At 35.5% G+C, this 14,155-nt stretch overlaps 1 protein-coding gene across 1 annotated transcript; it reads right to left on the bottom strand.

Moving 5' to 3' along the window:
• Positions 1-350: 350 nt before the first annotated feature.
• Positions 351-12,496, bottom strand: Isha (Insulator su(Hw) mRNA adaptor). The gene is made up of 15 exons (XM_070311179.1): positions 12,332-12,496; positions 11,792-11,920; positions 11,418-11,709; positions 11,069-11,256; positions 10,722-10,997; positions 10,499-10,645; positions 10,173-10,420; positions 9,900-10,085; positions 9,600-9,733; positions 9,299-9,507; positions 9,042-9,219; positions 7,249-7,533; positions 6,525-6,755; positions 4,501-5,901; positions 351-3,762 (listed from the first exon to the last, which is right to left on the bottom strand). Exons 1-15 carry the CDS (start codon positions 12,359-12,361, stop codon positions 2,882-2,884), a joined length of 4,815 nt encoding a protein of 1,604 aa, XP_070167280.1. The 5' UTR covers positions 12,362-12,496; the 3' UTR covers positions 351-2,881.
• Between the last annotated feature and the right edge of the window lie 1,659 nt (positions 12,497-14,155).

Below are 14,155 nucleotides of genomic sequence, written 5' to 3'. Positions count from 1 at the left end.
AAGTAAAAAATGTCCTATAAACATTACACTTTCATTTTGTACATCATGTTAAGAAACACCCTGTATATTATCCGTATATTTTATCTCATATTTTCTTTAAAGTAAATAAGGAATTTCTTAAGAATATATGCAAATATTTTTTATACATATACTCTTTTTATATTGAAAACCCTGAACATAACGATATTAATAATCACATTGTCTCAATATACATGATAATTCCTTATCAATTTACTTTAAATAGACATGTGCATGTATATATATATATATATATATATATATATATATATATATATATATATATATATATTGTAAGAGAATATTGATTCTAAATTCTAACTAAATAAAAAAAAGAAACAGAAAAATGACATGTAATACCTTCAAAGTATTAAAATACTATGCAATTCTAGAGAAAATATCGCTCATGAGAAAATATAATTCTAATAAAAAAAAAATTTTAATCCTACATCACGATCAGATTTACAATATCATCTTATTTTAATATACGTATAAAATCCTAGAACGTAGTGCCGCGCACCACTCCAGGTTTACTCGTTTCTTATATCCTTGAAATTTACGATTAATACATGTTTAATGTGTTCTACATGTATTGGAAGCAAATTGTAAGCTATACATTAAATAAATAATAACAATATCGAATTTTTCCTAGAAAAAGATGCTTCTTCACTTATATTAATCTCGAATCAATTCTTCATAATATGCTTGTGTATCGCGCAGTAGTTTATAAAGAAATTAATAGAGGAAACAAATATACGTGATACGGATGCAATCAAATACCAGTACATTAATTTTTTTCTGCATAAAATACATTTTACAAAAAAATTCTCTAATTTCTACGCGTTATAATAATGTGTATGTGTGTATTACGATAAGTACCAGCACATGTTATCAACAAAAAACAAAAAAAATGTTTTGTCTGAACTTATATTTATGTCCATTAAGTATATATTCTTAAATACAGTTGTTTTTATTAATAGAATTCGTATTTATATACGATCATAAAACGAAACTTATGACAAAATAAGCTCGAAGTAAAGAAAAAGGAGCGCGCGTACATGCACTCTATACGCGAGAAACTATCAAAAACATCGCGTTGAAAAATGATGCTCCCTCTCTCATTTTAACAGCTCGTTAAAAAGTTTGTCGCGATTATCATCTTTTAACAATCCTGTTTCTTTCATTATTAAAGGCGCAAAGTGAACGTCTAATATTACGTTTCAGAATAAAAAAAAGTCGGTTCAGTCGACGAGTCCGATATGATTGAAGCACGATCGGACGATCTCAATTTTGGAAGTTGTCCATTAACACAATTCCATTCTCAGCCGTAACAATTATTCTAATCGTTAAAGACACACAATAATTAATTGAATGAGTAGTATATGCATCGACGGGTCTCGTCCTGGAGTGGTGCGGGCCGAGGCGTGGCAGCCAAGCAATGGCTCTCTTTAATATCACCTCCATCATATCTCTTGATACTAACATTATGTGAAGTAATTATGAACAGTACCTTGCACTTGTCACTCAGTTTGAGTGCAAGCACGTGTCTTCCATCGCTGCGCCGTGCAATACGTGTGGACGTGAACACAGGAACCAAGTTGTCTGTAGCATGTGTGTGTGTGTGTGTAAATTAATGGAAGCGCCCGCATTTGTCGCTCCGTAATCAATCACTCTTCTACGAAAACGGATTACATAAACTACGGAAGGAAAATGAATCTATGTGAAGAACGCGAGAACGGATCGCTCGAATTATTTGATTGTGTGTAAAATCCGAGGGAAGAGAGAATAAGCTTTAATTTTATATAACCGATATGAGAAAGAATCAGAATAAAAAGAGAAATAAATATTCTACATTATACATTATATACGTACGAATGTCTCTGTGAATGCCTAGGAATATAATCCGTATTATTGTACACGTGTAGACTTAATTCGTCGTTTTTCATTCTGTCATTTGATGACGGGTTACGCCCGCGTATTGGAATAACAAGGCCATATTTCTTTTGTTATCAAAGACCTTATATACAAAATATTTTATTTTCCTTTTTTTCTCTTTGATTGAGCAATGGCAATCAGCACATTATATTCATTTGTTCAGCTACGAAAATATAAAAGTATGTACAATTCAATAAATTAATCTTCATCTAAAAGTGTACGATCGTCGCGCTGTACAATACAATAGATGATTTCGAAAAATTAACTACAGTCCTTAATAAGATTACAAAAAAATTAACTGGCATCTCGTACAGATGGCAATGATGGAATTTTTTCAGATATGTTTATATATACATACATGTTTCTCTACAACATATATGCATATATATATAATTCTACACTGTGTTATCCGACATAAAAGATAGAGAAAAGAAAAAAAGCAAACCGCCAGAAGAATTTCTCTCTCTCTCTCTCTCTCTCTCGATTAAAAAACCTGAAAAGCTCTGTATATATACCTCTACATGGATAAACAGGTCCTGTGTTCACTATCACAGCAATTAATGTAGGCAGCAGATTTCGGTTGAGAAAAGAATCTTGATCAAAATTTACACGAGAGTCAACAATTGAGAATACTCTGACGACTGAAAGGTACTAAAAAAAAAAAAAAGAAAGAAAAAAACTCACTGGCACCCAACGGCTCCTCACCACTCCAGAGTGCGGTAATTCTGAGTCCATAAAATTGAATCGTGATTTTCATTCCTTCTCTGTTTCTCTTTCAATCATTCTTTTGCTCTATGTACATTGTATTAATTCAAACGATATTTTACACGAATCTGCCTGAAGATTCTTTATGCTTTACTTTGGTAATTTTTTTTCAATATCGATCTTTCCTTTTTGCTTTTCTCTTTCATTCTCTTTCTCTTTTCGTTTATAACGAATCCACTTGCTGTTCCACTGATTGATCACTATGGTTCTCACTGACGTGCTCTATTTGTTCGATCGGTTGTACCGCACTTTGTTGCGCTGAATTTTCAGCTGGAATGGGTACATCATATTCACACTGTTCCTCCCGCTGCTTTAGCGCTAAATCGTCATTAGAGAAATGGTCCGCGCGGTCAATTTCGTAAAGATTGGCTTGACTCTCGTCATTTCTGTAGCCGATCTTGCGGTTGCCCTCGTCGTTCGATATACTCGCCAATTCGTTTTCTTTATCGCGCATCGCATTTTGCTCGCAAGCTGTCAATTCTTGTTCTCTCTGCATTAGGAGAGCATGCTGATCGACGGTACAAGATAAAGTGTCGAAGTTATCCTTCGCTTCCAGTTCCTCACCGTCGTCAGCAGATGCTTTCGTCTTGTTCTCGGCATCTTCCGACGGCGGTATCTCGTCATCTATCAACGGTGGACTAACGTTACCCCATCTAGACTTGCGGTTCCGATTGCGATTCTCGGATATATTTTTGTAATCCTGGTGCTTCGCTTGAAGCTTTTGCTTGTCCCGTGATGGTAAATGATTTTCTCGCTGTCCATGTCCGTCAGGGTCCTGTCCGGACCATGACGCCGGCGGTGGTCCATTGCCCCCTTCCTGATTTCTCCATGATCCGTCCGGGCCGTGCATAGCTGGCGGGCCCATTGGGCCGAACGGCGGTCGGATATGCGGCCCGGGACGACCGCGCATCTCGTCGAATGGTGGCCGGAAGAAGGAATCTGCTTCCCTGGGATCAAACGGCGGGCCTCGGGGCGCAAATGGCGGCCTCATCCCAGGTCTCATACCCCTCGGGCCGATTCCTCGTGGATGGAACATCAAAGGACCTGCAATAGACCGCGGCAAGATGACACATGCACGAGGGATAAACGTACGCAATTATATATTTATAATTGTCGTAATTAATATTTTCATTCGCTTTATACATGTTATTATTTTATGTATCAATTTACACGTACACTTTACGTTTCGTATGTTTTTTTAATATTATAGACGGAATGAAGGGATTGAGTAAACGAAAATTCTAATATCCAAAAAATTATAAAAAAGTATATAAGAGTATATGCACATGCACAATAAAAAATTTATAAAATATAAGGAAATTTATAAAATAAAATTTATAAAATTTTTTTATATCTTATAAATATTATATATATTTTGTATAATATGAACTTTCTGTATTAACTGTAGTCACTGTCATTGTCAGAGTCGCGCGAAGATTGCGATGCGTATTAGATCTAATTTATTTATTAACAAGCTGATGATGATCTAAACCGAGACCGAAATGTCCAATCTAATAATAAACGAAATTTTTGACGATTTAATCTTTTGCGCTCTGTTTATTGCGCGGGCTCCCTATCGCCTGTTGTAAAACTTTTTCTTTAAGGTTAAAATAAGCATATCTCAATATTCTGAAAAAAATAATATCGCTAAAAATAATTACTGTGTATATTCGTTCTGTACCAAATATGCCAATAATATAGAACCTCATATATATAAACAATGCATTTTTTGCTAACAGAAAAACAATATAAAGCAATCACAAAAAAAGATAGAAGTCTTACCGGGTCCCCTAGATCCGCGCGGTCCAAATCCATCGGGTCCAACTGGTCCTCTTGGCCCCTTTGGACCCATCAAGGGTGGCATACCGAACACAGGTTCCATCGGGCCACCAAAGAACTCCCTTCTGCGAAGTTCGAAATCCGGCCGCTCGTTATGAACCCTGGGATCGAAACCATCTTGCATCCGCGGATCGAATCCATCGCGTCTCATCTCGTACTCGAAACGCTCGCGCTCGTATTCATCCACAGGTGGTCTACGGGTGCGCGTTTCCGATCGTTCAAACTCTTCACGAGCCGGGCCCAGCCTGGCCGGCGGAAAGTCATCAGACCGAGGTCCGTTGTGACCCAATCTACTTTCGTAGTCCTCTGGAAACATGCCAGGCTGCATCCTGGGATCCAGAAAGTCGTCCATCTGCGAGCTCCTTGGACCACCACGCGGCGGGAAATTTTGCCGATCAGATCGATCGGTTAGGCTGCGCTGCGGAAACTCCCGCACATCCTGCGGTCCACTTCGGAAATCTGGTCCTCGCGGAAAATCTGTCCGATCTGGTGGCAAAACTCCGCTGAACTTCGGCAAATCCATCAGTGAGATCGGCATGTCGCTCGGTGGTCGCCGTACACTACCACCACCACCACTTCCTCCTCCTCCTCCTCCTCCTCCGGGAGTCTCCTCGAAACCTCTTTCGTTTCGCTCGTTGCTGCGCTCGACTGTTCGGTTGCCGCGTACATTCCTATCTATTCGGTCGTCCAATGGCAATGTACCATCCGCCAATTGTCGCAGTCGATCAGCCAGACTAGGCTTGCCTTCTTTCTTCGCCATGCTCTCGCTTTCTTGGACGTTTTGATTCTGTGTGCTCAGTCCCTCCGAATGCCTAGCGCCGCTCTCCCGGGCCTCTCGATTCTCTCTGTCACGTCTGTCATCCCTCTCCCTGTCGCGACCATCGCGATTGTCTCTCCGCCTATCTCGACCGCGATCCCGTCCTCGTCCTCTGTCCCTACTACGATCCATTCTACACTCGTTCACGTCCATACGATCTACGCGATCCCGATCGCCTCGATTTCTCTCCCTATTCTCTCGATCGCGTTCTCGTTCTTTGTACTCACGAGCTTGATCGCTATCCAGACGACTGTCGTTTACATTGCTACCCATATTCATCGCTGCGATTAGCTGATCGCTAAGATTCGGCTGCTTATCTTTGAGTGCGTTACTATTCAGGCTCTGCGGCATCGCGTCCTCCATCTCCACGTCCATGTCGTCAGAATGATGCTGCTGTTGAGGTAGTTGCATCTGCATCGGCGGCGCCGGACCCACTCCGTACGGCTGCCGTAGCATTGGAAGATTTGGCATACTTGTCTCCGTCGTGGGTGGTGGTACTCCGATCGGTGGAACGTTGTGCGGCATACCTGCAATATTTTCGGATCTCCTTGTATTCTGTTTGGTCGTAATCAGCTGGCGCGCTTCGATGGGTATTAAGTTATTTTCATCGTGGATTCAATTGAAAGTTAAACCTGAGAATATGTGATTGCACTAACATCGATTAGGGCTAGTAATCAATTCTAATTATCTCTAATCTTTTCTCTCTTTGTTTATATTATACAAAATGTTCTTAAAATCCGTTCTCGCCCCTTATATTTCGGAAACTGTTCAAAGTTACGATCATTTCAAGAGGCTACTCTTTTAAAAAAGTTGAGGGTTGTCCCTCAAGGCTACGTTAAAACAGAAACCCAGTCTAAGTAACACCAGATTAAATGATTTTCCGAACTAACATTTATATATATAACATTTGTAATAACATTTATATTTATAATATTTATATAATTTCTTATTAACTCTCTAAAAGAAGTTGAAATTTTGTCATTTTCTTACTTTTTATATATATTTGTTTATGTATTATGTGATACTATAATTTCAAATTTAGTAAAAAAATAATAAAAAAATATCATAACATTGTATACAATCTAACGATAAATGTAAAATACTCTGTATATAACTATTCTGTCATCGATATCACTTATTGTTTACATACCAGTGGAGTTTGGCTTATCCGAAGGTGCTGCAGCAGGTGCGGGCATCGGGATTTGTGTCAATAAACTTACACCAACACCTGCCCCAAATGGCGAGTTAACTGATGGTGTCAACATGGTCTGCATCATACCCGGTGGTCCCAACAAACTCTGCATGTTAGGCGGGGGAACTCCGATCGGGACATTGGGCATTAATCCGTGCGTCATTTGTAATCCCATGTGACTAATCATTCCTGTAAGATTATTCATGACATCTAAGAATTGTGTTATATCAAGAAGTAAAAGCGGCTTTTACCTGTTATTTTACTATACATTTGTGTATTCGGATATATTGAAATATTATTCAAGTATTAAATTTATATATCATTACATGTAACACTTTGCAAATCTGTTTCCATCATAAATAAAAGCATATTCGTCAAAAGTTATCAATGATAAAGAAAGATCATGCATATTTGTGTAATATTAATAAACAAAATATAAATAAAAATAAAAATAAAAAAGTAAATCTTTAAATTTGCAATATTTTTATATTCTTCATAGAGACGTTAACCTATTTGTATTGACATTTCTTAAAAAGCTACAATTATTTTTTAAGTTTATAAGTTTTATAAAGCTCTCAAAAATGTTTTACAATATAATGCATGTGTATAACTTAAAAGAAATAAGTAAAAGACTTATATTCAGGAAATATTGCAATAATAAATATCAACGTGGTAAACTCACGTGGCACTCCGGGCATCGTAAAGGCCGGCGGCATCATCTGCAATTGCGTATTCGGAGGTGGTAATAGCGCAGCCGATGTTGGCGGTCTGATTGGTGGTGGTTGACTGGTGTCGACTAATTGTTGTTGCTGTTGCTGCTGCGAATTAGCCGACGATTGTATAACGTTCACAATACCGTCGGTTAACGTGGGAATGGGAGCACCAGCGGCAGCGACAAGTGCTTGCTGTTGCAGCTGCAGCTGTTGTTGTAAAATATCAGCGCTGGTGCCAGCGTGCTTTAGTTTTCCTGTGATACAAAAGAGAAGCAATTTTAAAATCCATAATAGATTATAATATATATAGACTGCAATGCATGATGTAATAAATATATAGTACAAAATGTATATCACACATTTTCTCCCAAATTTTAGCAGTTATTTGAAAAAAACACACTGGTATCAAAAACATTTTTATTAAAATAAAATTTGTTTAAAATTTGCTTATGACCAATCTAAATCACAGGGCTTTAGTTTGGCTTCAATCATTTGATTTTAATCTCACAAGTCGGTTCAAGTTACACAGCACTTTAATCTGCATATGTAACTAAATTAAAACTTGCATTTTAGAGAACTCTTTGTACTATTTATATTTGATTAACAGAAGAATAATAATAAATTATAAAGATAAAGCAAATCTGAATTACTAACACGAGTATTTTTTTTTATTCTTCAGACCATTCTTTCAACTGAGTTGCTTATCTTACACACAATATATATCATAATATATATTTGTTCCCCCCCCCTCTCTTTTTTTATATATATACGGTGGGTGCAAAATCGTAGTACAAGGACAAGATGATTCCTCGTGCCAAAATAAATCGAAATTGTAAAATAATTTTTTTTTTTTTTTTTTTCGTATGAGCCTTCGGTTTTCGGAATAAATGATTTTGAAAATCTATCAACTACACGTGTGCTTGATTATGCCTCAACTAACGGATCTTGCTATAGATTGCTATTTCTGTATGTATTTATGTTTGTGGACATCGGTAATGAATCTTTTAATTTCTCGCTTTAATTTCTTTTACTAAAGAAACTGTTGGCTTCCCTGCACCGTCATATAAAAAAAAATGTTTCTACTATTTTGACTTATTTTGGCATGAGGAATCATCTCGTTCTCGCTTGTACTATGATTTCGCATATATATATACATATACATATACATATATATATATATATATATATATATATATATATATATATATATATGTGTGTGTGTGTGTGTGTGTGTGTGTGTGTGTGTGTGTGTATTTGTAGAGTTTTAAGGGAGATAAGATTTGATAATCTTGAATTTTAACTAAGGTCATTTTTTTCTAAATCATGTAAAGGTAAACCTAATTTTAAGAAAAATGGAACTACGATTTCTTGCAATATTAAGCATTAAGAATTACAAAGGTAGGATGGTCCAAAATTGAATAGTTTATGTAAAATTATGCCAAATTAAGAGGTAAAATATCTCGTAAAATATTCAATTTTTGACCATTCTACTCTTATAATTTTCAACGCATATTTTCAACGAATATTGCAAGGAATCAATTTGTATAAAAAAATTATGATTCCATTAAAATAAATTAGATTTTCACCATGAAAAATGACCTTAATTACAATTCAAGATTATCATCTTTTTCTCTCTCAAAATCTTATAAATTTTTTTCTCTGAAATATTTTTTTGTACAACTCAAATTTCGGAGGAAACACTATATGAAACACTCTGTACGCGACTCACATACACATGATGATTGAAATTGAAAAACCGCACCTTTTAAATAGGGAGGTAATGTATCTTCATCTACCATCCCGCCTTCTTCCAACAGCTCCAAGTCTTGATCAGTAATGTTAATTAATTTATTCCAAGGTATGTAACTGACGCCGAGTTCTACTTCCCAATAATCTTTCCATTCCTTGCCTTTTACGCCTTTACCAGGGGCCCACGCTAACTGTAATTGAAACAAATATGCTGTGTGCGATAGAATATTTTGATGTTATTCAAGTTGTGTGTTGCAAACAATCATTTACCGTAATAGCTTTGCCTTGCATTTTGTGATTTTTTAACTTTGTAAGCGCCCGATATGCATCCTGCCTTCGATTCATACATATAAATGCACAACCTCTCGGTGAGATTAAGTCAATACTAACAATATCGCCAAGTTCCCCGAATGTATCGGACAATTCTTCTTGATGTACCAGTTTTGATAAATGTCCTACCCAAAGTGTTGTACTGCAAACTACGTTTTAAAAGTGCATTTATTATTCTTTTCTGATTTAGACGAAATGAATAAAAGATATATAAGAATCTTTTTCATTTTAGGATACATACCACTTAATTTATCTCTGACTATCGGTGGTAAGCCGCGTTTGCGTCGCTCTCTTTCTTTCTCTCGTTCTTCTTCCGTTAACTTTTCTCGGCTATCATCGCGTTTTCTATCGCGCCCTCTATCTCTTGAACGAGATCTATAAGAAAAAAAATAGATATATATATATATTATATAATATCAAATTAACAATATGAAAATATATATTTAGATCAATCTTTTTTCTCATATTATCAATTTAATCTCATAAATTCTAATTATGAACACAATTAATAAATTAATTTGGTATAATTTTAATTAATTACCTTCTTCGCCGCGATCTACTTCTAGAACGAGATTTTCTATCTCTGTCTCGATCTCTGTCTCTGTCTCTATGTCGTGGAGACCGAGACCGACTGTGATGCCGATACCGTTCTGGCGATCTACTTTGTGAGCTCGTATTCTCGCAATTTACAATTTCTACACTGCTACTATCACGTCTAGCATTATTTCTGCAAGAGATACTCATTTAGATTATCAAGAGAATAATCAAGTGATTTATCAAGAGAACTAAAACTATTTTAATTATAATGATTTACCCAGAATAATCTTGCGTTTCTTGACGTTCGTCAAGTAAAGGACTCTTTTGATTCTGATGTGCAGATTGATTGATTTGTCTAATATTCGGTAAAGATTGCGACGTAAATGGCAGAGCTGGCGGATAGCCAGGTGGTGGTTGACTCATATCTTGTAACACATTGCTATTCACATTTGATGCATAACTTTGGGTATTTGGTTTTAAAATATCAGAAGGCTTTAATTCACATTCAGATGCAAATGGAAGATGCTAAAATGGAAGAAAGGATTTGAGATAAAACTATTTCCTTGTATATCTCATAAGAAATATTTAAAAAAATAAAATTACAGGAACAGTTTGTGCTAAATGTTTATCAAATTCTTCTTCCTGTTGTTTCATTTGTTGAAGCTTGCGCATTTTTTCTTCCATTTCGTGTTGCGAAGAAGAAGCGTTGCTTTGCATAGTTTGTTGTAAAGTTTGCAATTGTCTCAGAACCTTCAAATAACACATAATATGAAATCAAGATATTAAAGTTTCATATTGCTTTTAATTTTTGATATTTGTTAAGTACCTCTGGATTTGCAAGCAACAGTCCCAGGCTTTCTAAGCTACTATTTGTTGAAACCGCATTGTGTTGAGTATTGACTAATGCGGTTGCATTTGGAGAATTAGCAATAACGACATCATCGTCTTCTTCTTCACCATAATCAAAGTCTAGCAATTTCTTATCAAATTTGACTGAACTTTTAGATTCGTTTGCAACATCCTGCTTTTTCAAAAGTAATTGCTGTAAACATTGTAACTGATCGAAAATAGAAGAATCCATTTGACCGGAGTTAGATTGACTCTGTATAAAGAAACAATCAAATTCAATAAATGTTGATCAAACCCATAATGTCAACATAACATTGATATTACCAAAAGTTTATTGGCATTAACTATATTCGCCGCTTCTACTTTTGTTTGCGCAAGCCATACAGGATCGATTGTTTTTCCAGTTGAAAATAGTTTCGAATCCTTTACAACATTTTTAATAGCAGATGGCGGAGTCTTAGTGACGGCGCTTACATTACTTATATTATTTCCAGATGATGTATTTAATGTACCTAAGAATATTAAAATATTAATTAGATTTATTAATATTAATTAAGATTTAAGATTTAATAAAAAAAAAATACAGACATCTTCCAAGACACCATTGCATCTACAACCATTGCATTACATAGAATACTTTTTATTCAATTGTATTTTTTCTGTTTATATTTACCATTACTATTTACTGGCTGCTCCTTATGTACTGGATGATTTGGATCTGCCAGATCAAAGAGTGGTTGAATAACTTCTGGTGGGAAAACTGCATTCTTTTGCCAAAGATTCAGTACACGTATAACTTTGCTTTTATCCTCTTGTGGGCACTTTAAAAGATTGAGAAAGGTAGTCTGCATATTTTTCGCAAACCGTGGAGCAAATACATCTTTCTCCATTCCAAACTGATGTCGAGATTGTCTGACAATTGAATCTATTACATATAATCCTGGTACTTTATATTCTGCCTTGCACTAAACACATACAGAATAAAATTAGAATATATATGAATATATTATTGTTAAAAAAATAATAATAATTTAAATAATTGTTTACCTTTTGAATAAATTTTTCCACACTTTGTACAACATGCTTATAGAATTTTATTGCTTTGATGGCTCCCCGTGTAAGTGAATTCATTTTGGCTTTTGAAATTGGTGGTTTAACATCGTAAAGAGCGGATAGCTGTAATCAAATTGTAATTAATCATATTTATCAATACTATAAAGCGCTATTTGTATATAAATTTTCATCAATTTTTCTTTTCTAGCATAACTGTGATGTAAAGCGCAGCGCATATTCTAATAGAAAATAAATATTGTATCTGCTATTGAAGCTAGTAATGCATCCAAGGATAAAGAGAATCTCCAATATAGCATAACATAGTATAGTATATCTAATAAAGCATAAGAATATAACTCAAAACATAGCTTGTATCTTATTATCCTACAACTCTAAAGTACAGAAGACTAGGATCGGGCAAAGCGAGTCGGGCTGAAAACAAAGCTTGAGAAAAGGGAAAACTGCCCCTACGACGGTGACCTCCGAGACGTGCGCGTACGAGCGGAGAGGCCCCCTCCGAAGAGTGTCGCTTACCTCCGCGTTGAACGACTTCACCGCATCCATCTTGAGGCAAAAGAGGAGTCGTCCCTGTCGCCGTTGTTAAATCTCACGCAACGTAATGCGATATCCGCTTTAAGACTCGCATGTCTCCTTCACCGCGCACTATGTAGGTAGCCGAGCCATACCGTCCAAGATGGCGAATCGTGTTCCCGATATGCATCGCGGGACGGCCGAAGCGTGACGTCACACCTATCGTCCGCCCGGTCGGTAACATTGGAAAGATATCGATCGGCATCTATGATGATTGACCGATCAGAGTAATCGCGGTAGATTTCAAAATGACGTTTACGTATTGTCTATATGATGTTTACATATTTTTACATACTTTTTCATGTAAAAGTAAAAAACAATAATTGCATTATAAAATAGAGTACTAATACAAAATATATAATATTACACATACCAGTTATATACGATATAGTAAGGCTGGTATTCATTAGTTGTTCGTTTTTATATTTATTGAAATCAATTTAAATAATATCTTAAATATTATATGGCTACTTTATTGGCTGAATGGAATGTTAAGATGACCCAAGATCATACTTAAGATGATTTTAAATATAAGAACAAACTATAATAAATACCAGCCTTTAGTCAAATGCTTTTCGGCATTTTTTGATGAGTGATTTGCGAATCATATGACGTACCGTCATATCCTTAGTTATAAAAAACGCGAAATTTTAAAATATAAATATCGTAAAATTAAAAATATTAAAAACAAAAGATAATTATGCATATTAGGGCCGATCTCGGTTGGCGACCTAGGTGAGCCATAAGTTATATGTTACGAATCAATTTTTTGATAAGACTGTACAGCAGTTATATCTCTCGGCATGCGATAGTGCTGCTGGCGGGGTGTATGTCAATTGGACACAATGCTTGTTGGTCACTTGAAAATAAGATTCTTTGATTGGTCAATCATGCTGATTACCCTAAGCACTGGTCGGTATGAGTAATTGTGTCCAATCGCACTGTATCCAAATGAATTTTTCCTTTGCTGGCGTTCATTCTAGTATTACTATAATTCAATGATGTACACTGGAATTTTATATTTTGATTTTTGGCTACTGTCGTAACTAGTTGGGAACATGGGAACTCTCGTTTGACCATGTCCCAATTGACCACACAGCCACTCATATCAACTTATGTCTAGGGTAACCAGCAACGATTGACCAATCAAAGAGTCTTATCGTGAATTGGCCAATTCGTAATATGTCCAGTCAGACTCCATCCATAACTGGTTAAACTATAGTATGGAAAAATTGTAAACATATTGCAGAATGATTTTATTGAAACATTACAATATTGCAAATCAATTGCGAAACGCTTGCGAAATTACTATACCATTACTGTAAGATAATTGCAACATGATGTTCGCTTTTTATAATATTGCAACAAAACATTATAGCAATGTGATTATATTGCAATGTAATATATTTGAAAAAACCTGGGAAAAAAATTTTTATGTACAGTCAGATATAATCATATATAAATTAGCCATTCATGATATATATCAAATTTATCTTTGTATAAATATATAGACAACCATATATAACTATATATACATTATATATGTATGTATATGTTGATCGTCTTAAGTTAATCAACGATATTGAACTAAAATGTATATCATATTGGAGCCGCGTTCCAAAATTCACTGCCAGTACTAAAAATAGTTTATATGTTACACGTATTTAGAGATTTCCAGTATAAGCAGTGAATTTCGGAACATGGCCTGAAATGCATACGATCATGCCGTAAAATATATATATATATAAAAAAAAGATCTACATTTCA

The sequence above is a fragment of the Polyergus mexicanus genome, unplaced genomic scaffold (assembly GCF_030449975.1).
Source record: "Polyergus mexicanus isolate NDT 795.1 unplaced genomic scaffold, iyPolMexi1.0 SCAF_19, whole genome shotgun sequence".
In the NCBI taxonomy this organism is placed as follows: Eukaryota; Metazoa; Arthropoda; class Insecta; order Hymenoptera; family Formicidae; genus Polyergus; species Polyergus mexicanus.
Note: the sequence above shows the minus strand (reverse complement) of the source record. Positions and strands in the feature narration are given on the sequence as shown.

Bases quoted from the DNA above. Each gene is read 5' to 3' on its own strand.
- Isha (XM_070311179.1), bottom strand. From the start codon at position 12,361: ATGGATGCGGTGAAGTCGTTCAACGCGGAG. The intron at 9,220-9,298 runs GTAAATGATTGT...TTTCAATTACAG, and splicing joins TGCAAGGCAAAGCTATTACG to TTAGCGTGGGCCCCTGGTAA. The intron at 3,763-4,500 runs GTAAGACTTCTA...GGTCTATTGCAG, and splicing joins GCGCGGATCTAGGGGACCCG to GTCCTTTGATGTTCCATCCA.